The sequence below is a fragment of the Passer domesticus genome, chromosome 10 (assembly GCF_036417665.1).
Source record: "Passer domesticus isolate bPasDom1 chromosome 10, bPasDom1.hap1, whole genome shotgun sequence".
Lineage (NCBI taxonomy): Eukaryota > Metazoa > Chordata > Aves > Passeriformes > Passeridae > Passer > Passer domesticus.
The window spans coordinates 7,521,578-7,542,157 of NC_087483.1; the positions used below are offsets into that span (position 1 = coordinate 7,521,578).

The following is a 20,580-nucleotide window of genomic DNA, read 5'->3' on the forward strand; positions in this document are numbered from 1 at the left end:
TCAGACCCTGGGGATTTTAATTCTATAGCAGGGTCCTGGATTAATAGACCTTCATTGGGAATGCATCTCACTCTGAATTTATTAAAACTGAAAAAATGAATCAATCTATTTTAGGGGACAAAAAGGCCAAAGGACACTCCTGTCAGTCCTCCTGTGTCCAGTGGTATTTTTCACCAACAGATTTATCTGTGGATGGATTGCTTGGAGTTAAAGGAAGAGGAGGTAAATGGCACAAATTAATTTACAAATTTAATTTCAATTTTAATTGACTCAGGAGCTTTTTGCTGGACCACACAAGAGGAAGGATGCCCACAGGGCTGGGGTCCACCTCCCCATCCCCAGGATCCCCTGAAGAGGTCAGTGATATGTCTCCTACCTTGTGGAAAACTTGATTTGATTTGAAGATCCCAGTAAGGCTTCAGCTCTTGGGAGACTCTCCCCTGTTTATTTGTTCTCTGATGGAAAAGGAGCAAGATTTATTCTCACAACAAGGAATAAAGGGATTGGAAAATAGTTGGTATTTCTTCAAGGATCTTTTCAAACCTAGAGGCTTCAGACTTTAAATTAGTGAAGAATATAATTCTCTTGTCTTAAAAACGGATAAAGATCCTTGTAGGGAAGGGATTTATCCACAAACCAGGGATGTCACTGTTGATGTGTTAGAGCTGTGCCTCAAGACCTCAGCTGGCATCAGGGCTGTCCCTGCCTGCTCCCTGAAATCCAGGAAAAATCAGTGTTTGTGTCAAAAGAAAGCCCAGATGAACAAGAGACCGGAGAGGCGAGGGAGAAGGGACTTCCCACAGCACTGACAATTTTAGGGAAGTGCAATTCCCAGATCCTTGCAATGGCAGCAGCAGTGGCTGGTGATTGCTGTGCTGCAGCACACAAAGGGCTGGAGGGGAAATGAAGGCAGCCAGGGACACGCTCAAGGGCAGAGGAGGAAGCCTGCAGAGGAGAGAGCCCTTGGCTTTGCAATCCTGCCTCGCCCCTCAGCTCATCCGGCCATAAATCCTTCCTGGAATGACTGGTGAGCAGCACTGGGGCTGGAGCAGGGGCTGAGAGCAAAGCCCAGCCCTGGGGGCCTCCAGAAACAATAGCAGCAAGTCCTTCTCCCACCTTTTCACTAAGGAAGCTGGGAAATCTGGAGTCAGTGCATTAAATGAAATTTAGAAGCCACCTGAGAATCTGTGGCTGAGCAACTTGAGATCTCCCATTCCCCACGCAGGGGCCGGATCTGCTGATGAATTAACAATTCTGGGATAAAAGGAGGGAGAGAAATGTGAGCTCGAAATGATCTTATTTCACCTTTCCTTGCATGCACTCTCTGGGCATGAGGATGTAGTAGCTGATATTATTATATCTGCTGGCACAAGCAAAAAGTCCAGTGGCGTCAGGAAGCTGCTGTACTAAAATTAAATAACTCTTGGGGATGTGCACGGCCAAACCAGACTCAGAGCAATTGCTCTGGGTCTGGCTGATGCCTGATGGGCTGTTATGAAACTGCAAACAAATTTGTGGCAATTAAACAAGATCCCAGGACCATCTTAATTCAGAGTTTCAGCTTTTTCTTGGGGTCCCAGCCAGGCATGTGATGGAATGTGAGGCAGTGAAAGGAGTGAGAAGGAGGTGTCTTTACAAACTGTGGGCCTGATGGTAGCTAAGGCCAGACATGGAGAGGTGAAAGAAGCAGTGGGGGAACCATAAATTCCATAGGAATTCCAATAATTGACACAGACTGTTGCTCACTCAAGACTGTGCTGAATCTCTGGATTTAGGAAAAAAGAACAGAGAGACAAAGAAAAGTGGGGTATACATTAGAAGGGGCCTAAGGTATCAGGCATTTCAGGAAGTCTCTACCTCTCAAATACCTCAGCTAACGGGGAAAGAGGGAAATGTGGCTGGGAAATTAGGATAAAAAGGAGGCTGTGTGATCCAAAAATTGGAGAGACCCCAGGGGAATGCCCCATAGCCTCTCCCTTCACTTGAATTAAGTTACAGGACTCCTCTGTTTTCTTTTTGGACAGAAACATCTGGTGTTTGTGGATTGATTTTTCTGACAATAGGGAGAAAATAAAAAGGAGAAGGCAGCAATACTTTAGGCTCTTCTCTTCTTCCTCAAAAGCCCCTGCACCAGGAGACAGCTGAGTCCATCCCCCCTGCCCATTTCCCACTGCAGCTCCCAGGATCACAGCCCTGTGTCCCAAAAGCCAGGTGGGAACAGGCCTGGAAGTGCAGTGGTGCAGAGGGTGGGAAAAGGGGGATTTTTGGGTTCTGGCCGTGCTGTGATGGCCAGTGGTGGTCTGTCCCAGTTGGGGGCAGGAGGGCTGGAGGCTGCAAAGACACCATGGCATGGAGGAGGGTGCAGGAGGGCACAGAAGGGTGCGAGAATTGCGGCAGGCTGTGGAAGGGTGTGGGAGGATGCAGGACGTGCAGGAGGGCACAGAAGGGTGCGAGAATTGCGGCAGGCTGTGGGAGGGTGTGAGAGGGTGCAGGAGGATGCGGTGGGATGGAGGAGGGCAGGTGAGGATGCGAAAGGGCAGGGAAAGCTGCTGCAGAGGACAAGAGGGTACAGGAGGTCTTGGAAGGGTGCAGAGGGGCGCTTCAGGATCCGGGAGAGTGCAGAGCAAAGCAGGAGGATGATGCAGGACGAGGACGCTGGAGGGTGGTTCAAGGAGGCTGCAGAAGGACGCGGCAGCTCCGTCCCCGAGCTGCCGCTCCGGCGGGGCCGTGCCGGGCGGGGCCGGGCAGGGCAGGGCAGGACCGAGCCGGGCGGGGCCGGGCAGGGCAGGACCGTGCCGGGCAGGCAGCGGGGGCGGTGCGGAGCCCGGCCCGGCCCCGGCGGGGCGGGGGACGGCGGTGGGGCCGGCCCGCCGTGCCGTGCCGTGCCGTGCCGTGCCCGGCTCTCCGGCGGCGCCGATGGGGCTGCGGGCCTGGCTGCGATCGCTCGGCTGCTGCGGCTGCTGCGGCGGGGAGGCGGCGGCGCCCGAGAAGGAGCCCCTGCTCAGGTGAGACCGGCCCGGAGCCTTCCCCCCTGTCCCCTGCCCGCTCCCCGCGCTGTCAGCCCCGCTGGAGCTGGGCATCCATCCCCTGCCAGGGCGCTCCGGGCTCCGGAGGGACCTTCCCCGGCTGCCCGCTCTCTCTCCGCCCGGCTGGGCTCCTCCTGACAGCCGGCATCCCCTCGGGGCTCCCCGGCCGCAGGGACGGTCCAGCGCTCGTCTTTCCACGGTGGGATTTCAGGGGAGCTGAGGCGCTGAACAAAAAGGGGGCCCTGCATCCCTGAGCAGGGCAGGTCTCGCTGCCGGCAGCTCTGGGTTGTGCAAGCTCCGTTCGCAGGCTGGGCTCACAGAATCCCAGAACGGACTGGGATGGAAGGGGAATTAAAGCTCATCTAGTTCCACCCCCTGCCATGGGCAGGGACTTTCCACTATCCCAGGTTGCTCCAAGCCCTGTCCAACCTGGCCTGGAACACTTCCAGGGATGGGGCAGCCTCAGCTTCTCTGGGCAACCTGTGCCAGGGCCCCACCACCTTCACAGGGGAGAATTCCTTCCTAACACCTAATCTAAATCTCTCCTCGCTTCCTTTAAGACCGCTCCCCCTTGTCCTGTCACTACCTGCCCCGGTAGAAAGTCGGTCTCCCTGGAGCCTTGGCTTTTCCAGGCGAGCACCCGCAGCTCTCCAGCCCGGCTCCATTCAGGAGATGACATTACTACAGGAGATGACGATGCTCAGCCGGAGCCGGCTCTAACGGGGAGCTGCGTGTGCTGATCCCTGCGGAGCAGATCCTGCTCTCCCGCTCTGTCGCTTTGTGCACAGAGCGCGGGGCTGGGGCTGTTGTACGGACAGATTCTCCCTGACCCGTGCAGAAGAGCTGTGCAAGCACTTACAGAGGCTTTAAACATCGCGGCGGCTCTCCCCCTTTCCCCGATGCCAGCCGCAGAGCGTGTCCCAGCCCCGGGATGGAGCCGGGACCGTGTCCTCCTTCGGGCAGGAGGGTGGGATGCTCCCTGCCTCGGTGTCGGGTACAGCACAGCCGGGCACACCCGGCTCCAAACGCCCTGATTTCCCGCTGGTAAAGCAGTTACCTCAGTAATGACCGGCTAATCCCAAGCATGGGGCCCAGGAAATTGGCATTAACCTCCCGGGAGCCGGGCACACGTGCGGAGAGGCTCCCGCTGCTGCCCCGTGGCCGCGGTGGCTGTGCCTCACCTGGCACCGGGAACAGGCTGGCCATCCAGCTAATGCTGGCCCCAGGGAGGAAAGCCTCTGTAAATTCTGGGAGTTGGGAAGGCACCTGCTCTTATACATGTGTGCCAGCGTAATTAATCTAACAGCCTAATTGCTGTCCCTAACAGCATAATGCTTGCCCCTTCTTCGGCGGCTGTGGGGTCTCATTTCAATAGCTTGCTGGCTTTGTTTTTACTGCAGTGCTGTTGAAAGTGAATGAATTACTTGAGGTTTCAGGTCTTTTAGCTGAATTTTGGGTTTGGGAGCTGCTGTTGCAAAGCATCCAGGCTGCTTGGTTGTCCCTTGATGTGTGAAGGTGGGGTCTGGCTCGGATGGTGCTCTCAGGACGAAAATCAACTAAACATTTGGGCTCCAAATGCCAAAATTTAATGTGAACTGAAAGCCCCCTGGAGCAGCAATCCGATGATGAAGCATTGGAGCTCACCATCTTCTGGATAAAATCCACAGTGTGGAATGCTCCCTGTCCCTTCTGGTCCCACGGAGACTCCTTAACCTGCAAAGCCACTGCTGTTCACGTGCTTCTTTTCTCCCTCCCATTTTTTCCTTTGCAATGTTGCTTGGAAGAGCTGCTGGCAGAGCTCTCCGTGCTGGTAGGGATTTGCTGAGTCCTGGGCACTGCCACATGCCTTACAGGATGCTCCGTGCTGTGATTTGGAAATGGGAATGTGCTGGGAATGCCCTTGGAGCTGTGAGGGAGGGAGTGGCTTAGAAAAGCTCAGGTGTGGCGGTGTTATTGCTAAATGCTGGTGTTTTAAGTAATTCAAATGTTCAGCATATTTACTGGGGTAAGTGCCTGAGTGGGAAGAAGCTGTGGAAGGCAGGGTGGGAGTGAGCTCCTGCTGATGGCACAGCTGGCTCCTCAGGGCTCCCTCCCTGTCTGCTCCAGAAGAGGAATGGCTGTGCCCCTCCACACCCTCCAAGTCACCTTTGTTTGCTTGTCTTTAATGAGAGATTATAAGAGATTATCTTTCCCTTTATTACCTGTTGCTCAGGTTTTTGGTTTGTTGAAAGTCTAATTAACCTTCCTGCTGGAATGCTGATGGGAATTAGTTTTTTTTCTATTTCAGCTATGTGCTGGAGCTCCTCTTAGCCTCTTTTTATGGCTTGGTGCCATGGTACCCACAGTGTTACCTGTGGGATGAGTTCCTTGGGAAAGGAATGGGGTTTGGGTAGCAAACAAAATAAACAGTGGGTTGTTCTGACAAGAATTGAGCAGGGATTGCCAGAGGGTGATAAGGCCAAAAATAGTTCTCCCCATGTATTGTTCTGCTGAAGCAGCTGGACGTCTTGCTTAGACACTTTATGGAAATCCCCTGCTAAAAGTTCTCTTGGCAGAAGTGTCCTTGTTAAAAAATTGCACATCTCAATAACAACATAAAGCCATAAATCACAGAACTGCCCTGGTGCAGAGAAAAGCTCCCCACCTCCATGGGGACAGCCTTCCCAGAAGATGGTGCTCAGCTTTGCTAAGCAAATAAAGCCTGGAGTTCATGAGAAGGCTGAGGACATTCCCCTTGCCAAAACAAGATGGGGCTGAATACCCTTTCCATGCCCTGTGCGTTGTTGCCCAGCTCAGCTCATCACTGCAGCTCTGAGGCAGGAGCTGCTGGGTGGGGGGATCTGGTTTGGTTTGAACCATGGCTTTCCTGCTCAGGATGTCTGCTAAGGGAAAAACCTCTGTCCCCCCATTCCCCCTGCTCCTTTCCCTCCTCTCTGGGAGAGGGCAGGGCACAGCAGTGGGCAGTGGGAGGGCAGCGGGTGCTGAGCTGCCTGCCCCTGTGTCCTGCAGTAACAACAACCCCTACGCATCCTTCGGGGCCACGCTGGCGCGGGATGAGGAGCAGAACCTGTGGAGCACCCCCCACGACGTGACCCACACCGAGGCCGACGACGACCGCGTGCTCTACAACATGATCGTGGTCAGGAACCAGCTGGACAAGGACTCGGAGGTGAGGCTGGGCTGGCTGTGGTGAATCACGGAGTCACAGGAGGCTTTGGGGTGGAAGGGACCTTAAAGCTCACCCAGGCCCCCCCTGCTGTGGGCAGGGACACCTTCCACTATTGTATTTGCTGGGAATGTCCTGGCAAAGGCAGGAATGATGCATCTGACTCCATGTTCTCAGAAGGCTAATTTATTACCTCATAATACTATATTATATTAAAGAATACTATACTAAAGAATGCAGAAAGGATACCCAGTGCTAAAAAGATAATAATGAAAACTCATGACTCTCAACACAGCTTGGCCCTGATTGGCCAAAGAGTTAAAACAACTCACACCAGAATCCAATGAAACAATCACCTGTGGGTGAACAATCTCCAAACACATTCCACACAGGAGAAGCCAATGAGATGAGAATTGTTTTCCTTTTCTCTGAGGCTTCTCAGCTTCCCAGGAGGAAAATCCTGGGCAAAGGGATTTTTTTCACACAGTGTGAATGCTACCTTCCACTAACTCAGGTTACTCCAAGCCCTGTCCAACCTGGCCTTGGACGCTTCCAGGGATGTGGCAGCCACAGCTTCTCTGGGCAACCTGTCCCCACCACCTTCCCTCACCACCTTCCCTCACCACCCTCTCAAAAAGGATATTTTTCCTAATATCCTGTCTAAACTCTGTCAGTTTGAAGCCATTCCCCCTTGTGCTGTCATTCCAGGCTTTCCAAATAGTTTTGCCTCATCTTTCCTATAGGATTCCCTTCAGGCACTGGAAGGCCACAGTTAGGTCACCCTGTCTTCTCTTCTCCAGGCTGAGCAATCCCAGTTCTCTCAGCCTTTCCTCACAGCAGAGCTGCTCTGATCACCTTGGTGGGCTCCTCTGGACTGACACCAGCAGGTCCATGCCCTTCCTTAAGCTGCTGTGGAGACCCCAGAGTCCCCCAGTGTGGCTCATGTAGGCACCAGCTCCTCCCACCTGTCCCATCACCCTCCAGATTTTATCCTACATCTGGTGTGGATGTCTCTGTGGCCATCTCATCCTGGGAAGCTCAGGGGTATCTCCAGCACCTGATCCAGGAGGAGCTGCCCTGAAGTGTGGTGTGTTTCTCACCTCCATGGTACCCTTGGGCTCATTTCCCTCTGTGGTGAGAATCTCCATGTTCTCCTTGGCTTGGATACTTTCAGTGCCCTCCCAGGACATTATCCCATTGAGCATAAACTGCCTCCAGAATATTTTCTCCCCTCACTCCCCATCCCCTTTGGAAATCTCCATTTCTGTACATCTTTGGTCAGCCCAAAGCAAAGGTTATGGACTTTCCATGGAGGAGTGAGGGAACACAGCAGCTGACACTAAAAACCACGGAAGTCAGGAGGTCACTAATGGGCTGCCTACATGCAGGGATTGGGAAAAGACACGAGCTAGGCTTGAGCTGGACACCAGGCACAGACTTCTCAGGCAAGGAAACTGAGAGGAGGAATAGAAGAGACAGAGAAGGGAAAAGAAAGTGACAGGGAATGGGAAGAACATGAAGATGCTTTACGGTGGCTGGGAAGCATTTGTTTCTCACATACCAGGAAGCAGGGAGATTCCAGGGAGGTTCCCCTGGAATTCATGGGGATGCCCTGCACCCACCAAGGTGTGCTGGGCGCTCTGGGGCCCAGCCCCATTTCCTGCCTCCCCAGCCTGTGGGTTTGGTTGGTTGTTTATTTTCCTGGTTTATTTCCCTGGTGGTTTATTTCCCTGGTTGTTTATTTCCCTGGTTTGTCCTTCCCATGGCCGGCCCTGGCGGTGCCTGGCTGTGTCAGGTTCACTCCTGCTCCAGTGGGATGCACGGCAATTATCGGGAGGCAGGGAACTGGCAGGGCTCTAGTGGGAAGGGAAGAATCACGGCTGTTACATAAAGGCTGTTCTGCAGCCCTGATTTCCTTTGCTAAGGCACTTCAGTGCAAAGGAGATTGCAGTGGCCTGATTAGGAGCAGGCTGTAGCAAACAGTGACACATTTTCCCCTCTCTGATTGCTTTCATGATGACAGAATGTTTGCAGGGAAGCCTGGAGGCTTCGTGTTTAACTTCAACATGATGCTGCTTCATCCAAAGTCTGCAGGAGTGTAACTGTTTCTCCTGTGGTAGTCTCTGTAAACCAAAAGCCAGCTCGGCTTTACAAGGAGCCTGAAACTCCAGAGAAATCAAAATTACAAGTTGTAATTAGCTAGAAGAGGTAATGGAATGCTTATATACCGTTGGCCAGAATCCCCATTTGATGGGGTTGTTTTCTGGTGAGTGTGATTTAATCATTGTGTTTACAGTGGATGGTTTTGTAACAACATTTTCATGGTGGCATGTGACCTTTACAGCTCAAACTGGAGATCTTCTCCCTCCCCACTGCTGCTCTCCCTACCTTGAGTTGTTTGTCTGAGAGAAGCCAGGGAGCTTGCTCCATCCCAAAGTGGCTGAAGGAAGCAAGGACATTCCATTTAGGGGGACACAGCAGTGTTGTGTGTCACCCTGCTTCAGGGGGCAGGGAAGAGCATCAGTGATGGCTGAGCAGGAATGTGCTCCTGCCCCTGCATGTCCTAAACCCACTGTGCCTGCCTGCCCTAAATCCTGCCCTGTCTCCTGCCCTCAGTGGATCTGTGGGGTTTTTAGCAGCTCTGAGCAGTCCCTGTGCCTGCCAGTGGAAAAGGAAAGCCCAAAACTCACAGGGCTTCCTCTCCATAGCAAAGGCAGGATCACATACTCTGCTTTTCCATGCAGGGCAATCAATAAAAGGCCTGGGGAGCACAACACCAGGACAAAGCCAACACACTTTACCCTTGCTTTGAGTGTGGCCCCATGCCCTTCGCAGCCCAGGACTGGCAGCAGCTCTGCTGTCCCCTCCTACAGCTGGGAAACTGAGGCACACAGGGAAGCCCAGCAGGCTGCTGCAGTTTCCAGTTGCTGGGTGGCAGGACAGGGAGGGGCTTGGACAGCAAAGCCAGCATTCCTGCACTTGGCCCCTGGTGCCAAAATCTCTCCTTACTCCAGCAAGCATTTTAAAACTAGGCCAGATTGCAGTGCCCTCCCCTCCTAATGAGACTTCAGCTCAGAGAGAGAAAGAAAAAAGTCTAATTGCAGAACAACACTGGGCTGCAAAAGCCATCATCTGCTTGGGGGGCTGCTCTGCTCCCAAAATCCCCAGGAGAGCCTGTGGATACTGCAGGGCTGAGCATGGAGGAACAGTTTCTTTGTGCAGTGCACGAGTGTTACGAAACCATAGGTGCTTCCTGTGGTTAAAACTGACTGAAAGGAGAACTTCCTGCATTTCTGCTCCTTCATTTAACAAAGAAATTCTGGCCTGCAGTGCGCTCACTGTGCTTTGCCATTCCCCACCTGTATCTCAGGGATTCCTCAGCTCAGGCCTTTGGAAGGATCCCAAACAGCAGGTTGCTGTCCATCGTGTGTTCCTGATCTGCATGCCCCATCTTGGCAGTGTTGGTGCCCTCCTTTGGGGTCAGTTCTGTGCCCCCACACCTGATCCATGTGGATCTCCTCCTGTCCCTGCTGGCAGCTCTGCTCTGGGAAATTTGGCACTCCATCCCAAACTCAGTGTGTCCTTAGCTTGCACAGAGCAAACCAGGAAAGCCATTGCTGAGGGGCTGGTCAAGCAGGTGCAGCCTTTGAAGATCAGAGCTGTCACCACAGCTGGGATCATGTTTCAAATATGGGAAAAATGGGAGTTTTTTTTCCCTAGTCTGGCTCTGCAGCTTCACTGAGCCTGTTGTGGGGTAAAATAAATGTGAGATCTGGTGGTGAAATGAGCAGCAAGGCAGCCCTGGGGCTGTTGCTGGGCCAGTGAGGGTGAGGTGCACAGAGTCCCTCCACGAGGTCCCCTCTGGGGTGGCCCTGGTTTCTCCATGGCCTCTGCTGGGGTGTGTGGAGTTACCCAGGCGTGGGCAGGGAGCTGTGCACCAGTCCTGGCTTCAGAGAAGGAGCCAGGGCAGCTGTGCCACAGCTCTGGGAACAGAAACTAAAGGTGGCATTTTGCATGGTGACTGAGGAAAACCCCCTGTTTTCATGGCTTGCTGTAAATGCAGTGTTTTATCTTTTCTTGGCTTATTCCCTAGAGAAAGGTGGGATCATAAACCCCCTAGCAAAGGCAATTCCTCAGCCTGCATCCCTGCCAGGGGCCTGGCTGGCACAGCAACACTGGCATGATCCCCCTGAAAAGCCCATTAATGAGCTGGCAAGGCCTATTTTTCTTTCTCCTCCTGCTCTCCTACAGGATTATTCTTTTCTAAACAGGTCACAGAGAAGGTCAGAATTGTGACCAGCTGTTACTGGGGCACAGAGGGGTGATGGGATTTATCCAGGGCTGGGGAGCCCAAACCCAACCCTCTTAATGTCTGTCTGCGTGCCTCTCTTAAATTGAATCCAATTTAAGCTTCTTCTGAGATGTCAGTCTGTAGTTTATATTTGTTCAGCTCCTTCCAGTGGAGCCGGAGCAGGAGCATCCCTGGTACCTGCCTGCACTGATACTCTGCAGCCTGTTTTGACCTCCTTTCTAAAATAACTCTTGAACAGAATGGTGACCTCAATTGCTTTTAAGAGAATAAAGGCAATGGATTTGGTAGAGGATTGTTCTGGCAACGTGAAGAAAGCTCCCTAGTAATTAGGAAACTTTCATATGATCAGGGATGAGAAGCTGGACAGTGTTGCCTGTTCTCTTGGCACATTTTTTTTCCCAGAGCTCTGAGTTATGTACCAGCCTGGCTTATTCCACGTCATTTGGCATTTGCAGCTTTAGTGTTTCACACTAGAGAGTCTGGGGAGGTTTTCCAGATAAATATTTGAAGGGCTGAGCACGTAGAGAAGGGAGGCAGCGGGGTTTCCCTGCTGCTCCTAGGATATTCTTGACTCACACACTCAGGGTTTTCTCAAGCCCCCACTGGTATCTGTGGTGCCCTGCTCTTTAGGTTTAAAGGGCAAAACTGGCTGCAAAAACCAGGGCTGGGAACTGCAACCTGCTTTGGTTTCCTGTGGTTAACTCAGATTTTGGCAAAAGAGTCCATTTCTTCAAGGACCACTTTTGAGTGTGTGGCTGGGATGTCCCAGAAACAGCCCACGTTTGTGTGTCAGTCTCCCCCTGTGCTTCCAAGCCTCCTCCCTGGCCCAGGAGTTTATCTGACTTCCCCAGAAGGAGGAGAGGGGTTTGCTGTGGAGCTGCCTGCCCTGCCCTGCCCCTGGGGACTCACGGGATCCCTCCCCAGAGCCTCTGATCTTGCCCTTGCCTGTGCACGGGCAGGGCAGGCTTTGCTCTTCCTCTGCTGTGCAGCTCAAGGGAGATGCTTTTTAGAATAATTTTGGGTGTGGAGAGATGCTCTTGAGTTTATGCCCTCGTTAAAGGCACACAGAGCACAGCCCAGGCAGTTCAGATGTCTGTGCTGGAAGGAGTTGCCTGGGAAGATCCAGTGGTTTCTGAGACTGATGGAGAGCAGGGCATGAGTCCCTTTGAGCCCAATCTCATCCTGATCATCTCTGCATCTCTGGGTCTTTTTCCATGGCTGGGAGCATCCTCCTCCCAGCTTTCTCTACAGAAATATAAACAGATGCAGCTTCTTGCTCAGGCAAAATAAATCCCACCAGAACAAGAGGTCCCACCCAGGCACCACAGTTAAACATCATTTTGTGTACCAAAATCATTCCTTTGCACTCTCCCCAAACTCTCCATCAACAGGGCACTGTCAGAGCTCCCCTGGGACTGAACATTCACCATATTCACTTCCATAACACAGCTCAGACACTGTGATGTACAAGAAAGCCATAACCTAGATTCCCTTAAAACAAAAATAGACAAGGGAAAACACGCTGCTGTTAATCCAGGGAAAATCAGGAGCAGCTTCCCTGCATGCTAAGCACTGCTCTCCTTGCTTAGAGAGGAGTCTGGCTCCTATCACAGGGTAAATCCCCACAGCCCTGAAAGCTGCTGCTGGGTGCCAGGAGGCCACATTTTGTGGAGAGGAGCATCTTTCCCAGTGCCCCAGCTCCCTAATTCCACAGCGTGAAGCAGGCCTGGGATCACAGTGGCTGTCTGGAGGAATTGTCTGCACTGGAGGCCTTGTTTATCTCCATGGGAGGGCACAGACACCCAGCTATTCCCCACCAGCATGCCCAGACTGGCTCCCTCTCCTTTCTGCCTGTGCCAGGGGGTCACGAGAGGCCGAGGCGTTTCCAAGGAGCCCCTGCCAGCGGGGACCAAGGCATCATGCAGCTTTTCAGCCTCTTTCTAAAAACTCTCCAGTTTTCAATAAACTTCCCACAAAGCTTTAACATAATAGCCCCCCTCTTTTCTTTTCCACCCAGAGGAGCTCAGTTCCCAGCTCTGAGCTGGGAGAGGAGAGGGAGTCTTGCCCCTGCCTCATTCTTCTGGCGAAGGGCTGTCCTGGTGCCTTTGCTGGCAGCCGGGTGCTCTCCTGTGCAAACAGCAAAGCTGCTCTCAAGTGGCACTCCAGGGGAGAGGGAAATGTGCCTCTGGAAGGGGATTTTGTTTTCTGGGAGTGAAAGGCTGTGGCAGAGCTGGTTCCCCTGCTCTCCTGACCTGAAGTCACTGCCTTAACCCCGCCGGCTGCTTTTTCCAAAGTGTAATCTCCCAGGGCTTCCTGCAGCTAGTGCTGATCAGCAGGAAAACAGGCTTGGCTTTAAACCTCTGCTGTCGTGGCATGTCAGCCACATTCAGGGAGAAAACACTAAGGGATCTTCCAGTCTTTATGGAATCAAGGCAGCTTTTTGATCAAGTACCTGAAAACAGTGGGATTTCTAACCCACCTCTGTGGGTGTTGTTTTCCTGCTCTGAACCCAGCATGGCCTGTAGGAAAATCTCAGGGTGACAGCACAGATTAACACCTGTTTATTCTTCAGGAGCCCATCTAGGTAATCCCCTGCTGAGAAATGAGATTAATTAAGGTTGTTACTGGGAGGAAGTTATCAGGTGATGTTATGACCCTGCTGTTGGGCTGCTTCTAAAATGCACCCTTTGCAGTGTGTGCATTGATTAAACTCAGCTAGGAAGAGCTGGGAAAAGTGCTTCTAGTTTTGTTGCAGAACACATGCATTTCCACAGGAATGCATGCTTATGGAATCATTCATGTTGGAAAAGTCATCTAAGATCGTCGAGTCCAGCACTGCCAAGCGCACCATGAAATTTGTGTGGTTGTGTTTAAATGTGCTGGTGTGACTTTAGTAAATGACCCCAAACCCTTCCCTCTCGCCCAGTGTCGCATTATTCAGCTCTAAAGCTGTAGGTCCAGTGCAGTATTTCAGCTGTGCAGTGAAGTGAGGCATTAACCTGGCAGCCACTAAAGGTGATCATATCAGATGGCTCCAGTTCAGCCCTCGTCCATCTGTGTGCACCTCTTGCAAAAGAGGCTACCCTGATCTTTAAAAAGAGTATGTTTTTCTTGTTTTCTAGTACTTTTGAACACCTGCCTGCTCCAGTTCATGCCAAACAGGGCTCCCTGTCTGGCTGAGGAGCAGTTGTCAGCAATACCTGAGCTAAATTCTGTAATTTCAGGGAAGCTGGAAGCAGTTTGGAACAGAGAAGACACAGAAACGCTGAGCCAAGTGTCAAGCTAAATATTCTGTGCTGGTCAGTGTAATTTCTTCCAGGGGCAGCAGCAGCCTGGTCATTTCCCTTCACAGCCAGCACCTCCTAGCTCAGTGCCTACAGCAACTCTGCACCTCTGGCTCCCTTCCTCAGAGCTGAAATTCCTTGGAAAGCAGCAAATTCCAGTGACTGTCTCTCATCCCTTTGCTTTGCAGGAGTGGCAGAAGCTCAACTATGACATTTATACTTTACGGCAGACCCGGAAAGAAGTGAGGAGCAGGTGGAAACACATTTTGGAGGATTTAGGTAAGCTGGAGGCCAAAGGCATGTAATTCCAGTGGTACTGCATGCCAGATCCCACCATGGCTTAGGATGGGAACAGCTCCACAAATCAAGCTGGAGAGGAGGGAAGTAAAAGGAGGTTTCTGAGGGATGCCCACAGGTGTCCCACATGGTACCTGGGGCTCCTCAGGGCTCAGGCAGGGTGGGGAGGGGACAGGGACACCGTGTCTGCAGGCATGTCAAAAGCCCATGAGCCATGATCACCTTCCAAGCCCATAACAACTTGCACAGTCATCCATTTCAAGCTTCCCCGTGGAAACCTTGCAGTGGGAGTTCACCCTGGGTTTTTCCAAACAAGATCAGCAGGAAGGAATGAATATTCCTTTCAGATGGGAACACAGATACATCTATTTCGTTTTCTTAGCCAATGGCAGCTGATCAGAGCTAAGCCACTCACCTCGTTTGCTCCCAAGTGGGCTTGAAATGTTCTTTCACCAAGTGGAATTGCTCCACAGGAACCCTCCTGCTGCTGTTTCCCAGTGGTGGGGGTGGGTGTGGCAGGCTTGTCCCAGCTGCCTGGCACACAGCATGTGACACTCGGGATGTGCCAGCACATCAGCTGAGTGACTTCCATCATGCTCTGGAGGTGGGTGGTGGCTGATGAGAGGAGGATGAGTGAATCTATTCTAGGATACCCTCAATGGGAGCCAGAGATGGCTATCTCAGCCACTCCTGCCCTACCTGCTGTTCTGGCATTTGGGTGGGAGGAACATCATAAATCCATACCCAGGTGTCAACCCTCATCTCCACCCAGGTGCTCACAGCAGGCCAAGCTTGGGAGGGATCGCTTGGCATCCTTCCATCTCTCACTGCAGGCTGACAGAGCCTCTCCCACATCCTTCTCACATCCACAGTGGCTCTGGAGATGTTCTGCAAAGGCTGGGGAAGCTCAAGGCCAGGGATCATTGGGCCTTAGTGAAGCTAAATGAGCAACCAGATGTGAAACCTGCTATCTTCTGTTTTCTAGGCCTCTGCTTTAACCATAGGCCCACCACTCTTACCCCATAACAGTTTTCATGTGAGATGCATCCCCACCAGCCCCCTGGAGCTGAACAAAGAGTTAATAGGAACCACTGCATTTAAAGACCCCTGCACTCACTCTCCTCCACCTTTCCTCCTCTGGGTACCTTCCTGTAATTGATGCTGACTGCTACAGGAACAATTAGCCTGATGTTCATCACTGCCACAGGTTTCATCCCTGTTACCTGATTTAGGGACCCTCAGCAGCCCTGAAAGCTCTGGTAGCATCAGGAGCATGGAAGAGCTGTATCAGCACCCTGGGTTGTGCATGTTCACACACCTTTTCTCAGGAAAAACAGCAACAAACTCACTGTGACTACTTTTGTGATTTATTTTCCCCACCAGGGAGTTTATACCTGTCCCACAGCCTGCCTGAGGGAGTGCTGGTTTGTTTTAGGAAGTAGGGGTGGAGCTGCCCAGCGTGGAGGGGGAATAAGGAACCTTCCAAGAGCCTGAAGGGTTCAGGAGTGACCCTGCTCTCATGTTTGACTTGTTTCTGTAACATCTCTTGCCCAGGTTTCCAGAAGGAAGCAGATTCCCTCTTGTCAGTGACCAAACTCAGCATCATCAGCGATGCTCAGAACATGAGCAAAGCCAGGGACATCTTGTTGAAGCTCTCAGAAGAGACCAACATCTTCCCCACCAGCTGGGAACTTTCCGAGCGCTACCTCTTCGTGGTGGTGAGTTCTCTGAGCTCACCTTCCCCCATCCAACTCTGCAGGCAGCTCATGTGAGGGGGAAGAGAGCAGGTGAGCCAGAAGGTGCTCAGATACGTGGTGGCATCTGGGGTGATCCCCTCAGATGTTGCACTTGGAGCTTGGTGTTCAGTTTCCTTGGAAATGCCAGTGCGGCAGCACCGTGAAATCCATACACCTCTGCAAATTCCCTGCAACTGGATGCTCCTGCATCCTGTGCACGAGGTGGGAAAAGGATGTCGAGATGCTTGAATGCATCCAGAGGAGGCAACGAAGCTGCTGAGGGGTCTAGAGCACAAGCCCTGTAAGGAATGACTGAGGGAGGTGGGGGTGTTTAGCTGGAGAAAAGGAGTCTCAGACCTTATCAGTCTGTACAATTTCCTAAAAGGTGGTTGTAGCGAGGTGGGCTTGGTCTCTTTCTCCAGGCAGCACTGACAGAACAAGAGGACACAGTCTCAAGCTGCACCAAGGCAAATATAGGTTGGATATTAGGAAAAAGTTTTTCACTGAAAGGGTGGTAAAGTTCTGGAATGGCCTGTCCAGGGAGGTGGTGCAGTCACCATCCCTGGGTGTGTTTAACAGAGCCTGGATGTGGCACTGGGTGCCAGGGTGTAGTTGAGGTGTTGGGGCTGGGTTGGACTCAGTGATCTTGGAGGTCTCTTCCAACCTGGTGTTTCTGTGAAAAGATGAGACCTAATGCCTGAGAGCAGCTGTGGAGGGAGGGCCATGCCTGGAACCCCCCGCAGTGACCACCACCCCTCGTTTGGCAGGACCGCCTCATCGCCCTGGACGCTGCTGATGAGTTCTTCAGGATGGCCAGCGCGGTGTACCCCAAGCGGAGCGTCCCCGCCGTGCCCTGAGGGACGTGCCTGGCGGTGTGACACAGCTGGCACTCCTGGGCAGGCTGCTGTGCCCAGGGACAGCAGGGGAGTGCCCTCCTGGTGGCCCTGTGGAGAAGCGAGTGGGTGCAGCAGGGCGAGCTGTGCCCGCGGAAAGGGACCCAGGGGCACCACGAGTGACAAGTGCCCCAGAGCAGCCCTGGTGGGACACCACTGGCCAGCAGTGGATGCTGTAGGCACAGGGAGGATCTGCCATGTGAGGCACTGCTGCCAGGAGCTGCAGGTGCCTCTGGTGCCAAGGGCTGTGAGGAAATGCACCTTTCCACCTGGCTGGTACCTGCCACTGTCCCCTCCCAGCGAGACAGGAAAAGCACCTCTGTGTCTGCAGCTCCATGACTCTGTGCACTGGTCCTCCTCCTCACCCCAGCCCCCCAGGGGATTTGGGAAAGAGGCAGGAGCTGTGCCAGGACAGGATTTAGTTCCAAGCAGCAAAACCTTGGAGCAGTGTCACGGTTGGGTGCTCCATCCCCAGCCATTAGTGGCTGAGGGATGTCTTTGTCGGGGTGCTCAGCTTGACATCTTAAAAGAAGGTAGAGTTTAGGAAGGTGCCAAGTTCAGAGCTGCTGAGAATTTGGCTCCTGGAACATTGGTTGCCCAGCATCTCAACCTATTTTGAAAAGTTTTGGTCTTAATTGCCTAAAAACCCTCCATCACAAAGCTGCATGTACTGGCAATATAAAAATCCTCATTACCAGCAGGGATGGTGTAATGAACGTCCTTTTTTATCTTGGGGTTTTGTCTGATAATGAGCAATAATTTTTAAAACACTGGATTTGATAATTTAAAAACAAGTGGAAGTTCTTCACTGATGAACACACATGCTGCTAATTGGCCAGTTGAAAATGCTGGTTACATGGGGCCTCCCAAAGTAGCAAACCAGAGCTTTTATTTGTTTATACCTACAACGTTTGAAAAAAAATATTTATGAGCTGTTTTTGTTTGTCAGTCTTCCTGGGAAGCATTTTTGTCAACTCAGAACAGCAGTGAAAGCTGAGTTTAATAAAGAAAACATTACAAAACCAGCCTTTCTTATTCTCTCTGTGAACCTATCCAGGTAACAATGTTTATGTTGACTGCTGATAGCAAAAGGGTTGGGATATTTGTAGAGCCTCTGCAGCTTGTTCTCCACACAGTTTAAATTGCCTGTTGACTTAGGAGAGTTGCATTTGCCAGCCTAAGACCAAAGTCTTTGTAGGAGATGATGGGGATCAAATTTAATTTCAGTGGGATTTGGCATTAGGTACCCATTTCCTACTGATTTTTTTTTTTTTTCTAGCAGGAGTTCAGCTGCCCTTTGCTAAACCTCCCGTGTTTTTATAGAAAATAAACTTTGGTGCATGACAAATCCGGGGTTTGATTTGAACAAATTGTGGAACAGAGAGGTGCCAAGGTGCCTGATGCCACCCAGAAGTCACTTTACAGTGCTACCTGTTGTTCAAAACCACCTGATGAGTTTGGGAACCTCAGAGGCAAGAAGAGGAATCCTTTTGGCTGTGCTGCTGTTTCTGAGCACGGAGGTCAGCGTCCAGCAGTGCCTGTGCACAGCTGCCCCTCGCTGTCACCGCTGTCACACCGGTCTTCATGTCACCAAAATGAATTTTGTTGGAACTTAATAGGGCAGACTGCCCAAAAGGGACGATAATCGGGATCTCTGAGTGAGTTTAGCTGCTGAGGTAAGGTCCCAGGCAGGGAAGCGCTGAATTTCTGAGTGCAGCCACAAGGAGGAGCTGGAATTTTTTGGATGAGAGCGGAGCCGCTCCTTTCCACACTCAGGGCTCAGAACTTGAGTTTATGGACCGATCATAACAGGAACAGAGAAGAACCTGTCAGTCCCAGCAGTCAGCTAAAACTGGTCATGGGGTATCCTGAAAATACTGCAGAACAGCCTTTGGTGGAGTAGAAGGATGCAGAGCTTTGGAAAATCTGCAACTTGAAAAATGATAGGAACCAGCAGAATTGTTTCCATAAAGATCCAAGCTCAGGTTGGTCATTCTGTCCATCTCCATAGGAAATGTCTTTGCCTGCACTCGGGATAGGAGACCAACAAACTGTATTTTAATTAGCAAGATGCAGAGAGCAATTTGCCCTTTCTAAATTCCGTAGAAAATACCAGGGAGATGCACAATGGTCCTGGGTCAAGGAATTCCTGCCCTGAGAGAGCGATTCCCGTCTTCACCAGAAGCAATTTGGGATTTGATGCTCCACCCAGGCCTCCAGCTGCTATTCAGATGGGCTTGGGCCCCCCACCTGATATTTGGGGAAACTTCTTGGGATTCTGCATATCCCAGGTGCCTCTGAGGAGCCACACTCTGTTGGATTAAGTTCTGTTCTGACCCAGGGATGGGCTGAGTGGAGTTTTAAAAACTTTTATTCTATTTTTAGTCTTATGAGAAAGGTGAGACAATAGAGATGTTATAATTCACCTTATCACAATCAGAAGCTATTTTTAAATTATAACACATTATAAGCGTTTCTTGGCCTGTCAGCTTTAGCCACACCATGCTGTAAATGCCTTAAACCCAATAATCTAAAATTACCCCTCGTGGGTCCCACTACAATGCATCTTTCATAGTTCTATTTCTCCAAAGTATCCAGCCTTATTTGCAAGGCCATCCTTTGAAACTTGTTTTTAGTCCTATTTCTCTCTCAGCATTGTCTGTCCCTTCCATGGCATTTCTAAGTCAGCATTCCTTATCTCAAGCCTTGCACACGGATGTACACTGTGAGAGCCTTCTGTCAGGCTTTGAGAATTCCCTACAAATCCACTTCCCACAGGCATCCTGCATGTCCCAGGTGCTGCTGGGGAGCCAAACCCTGCCCATGTCCAGGGAATGTTCCAGCAGCCGCCTGGGACGCGGTGGCTGTAGGAGAGCCCAGCCAACACCAGATGCCACTGTTCCCTCAGCATGGGAAAAATCCTGTTTACGATGCAGGGGAAATATTCCCAACCTTTTCTTGCATGCATCGAGTCTCTGGAGCCTGCAGGAAACTGGCTCTCTGTTAAAGGTTGGGGTTTAGACACTCAATAATGACTCTGGTGCTTTCCAGGAGAGCGTGCCCAGCCCATCTCTCTTCCAGGGCTGGGGCCAGGGCCTCTGCTCCTGCTTGGAAATGCCACTTGGCCTGAGGCTGGCTGCTGCAGGGATTAGCATGTCCACTAAGAACATTCATTTTTCTAAGTAGAGGGTGATTTTGGTATCCCTTCGTTCAATCATGAAAGGAAAAAGACCAAGAATTCTTTAAAATGAGTGATGTGAGAGGGTTTAAAGTACATCTGGGTTTACTTGGCTTTCAGATATTTTTCCCCCTCAACTTGACATTGCATTTAGCTAATATTTCACCAGAAGAGAAAGAAAGAAAAAAGCGACCCTTCTTTTTTTTTTTTTTTTTTTTCCTTTAGAAGCCATGGTTGTGCTTCACTTAGATTTCTTCTCCTAGGATCACAGGATGGTTTGGTTTAGAAGAGACCTTAAAGATGTTCCACCCCTTGCCATGGGCAGGGACACCTTCCACTGCCCCAGGTTGCTCCAAGCCCCGTTCAGCCTGGCCTGGAACACTTCCAGGGATGGAGCAGTCACAGCTTCTCTGGGCAAAATATTTTAATATTTTTTGTGTGGGAGCAGCACTGGAGAGTTCCCTTCCTCCAAATTAAAGCTAGAAAGTAAGCATAGTGCAATTAATAGAGACAAGCTAGGAAAAAAAAAATCAGTTTACAGACCGTGTTGATTGTGCATATGCACGTGAGGTTTCTTCTTTGTATCCTAGTTTTGTTTTCCTGGGACATACATCCTGAATTCGTCAGGATGAGCAAAAGAAAACCTGAAGTGTGGTGGAAATTCAGCTGTGAGCTGTAAGCCAGGCAG

The 20,580-nt window shown here is 51.4% G+C and overlaps 1 protein-coding gene across 1 annotated transcript; it reads left to right on the plus strand.

Moving 5' to 3' along the window:
• Positions 1 to 2,819: 2,819 nt before the first annotated feature.
• MREG (melanoregulin) lies at positions 2,820 to 16,830 on the plus strand. The gene is made up of 5 exons (XM_064433582.1): positions 2,820 to 3,005; positions 6,036 to 6,195; positions 13,977 to 14,067; positions 15,640 to 15,803; positions 16,589 to 16,830. The coding sequence occupies exons 1-5, from the start codon at positions 2,917 to 2,919 to the stop codon at positions 16,676 to 16,678; spliced, it is 594 nt and encodes a 197-aa protein (XP_064289652.1). The 5' UTR covers positions 2,820 to 2,916; the 3' UTR covers positions 16,679 to 16,830.
• The last annotated feature ends 3,750 nt before the right edge of the window (positions 16,831 to 20,580 follow it).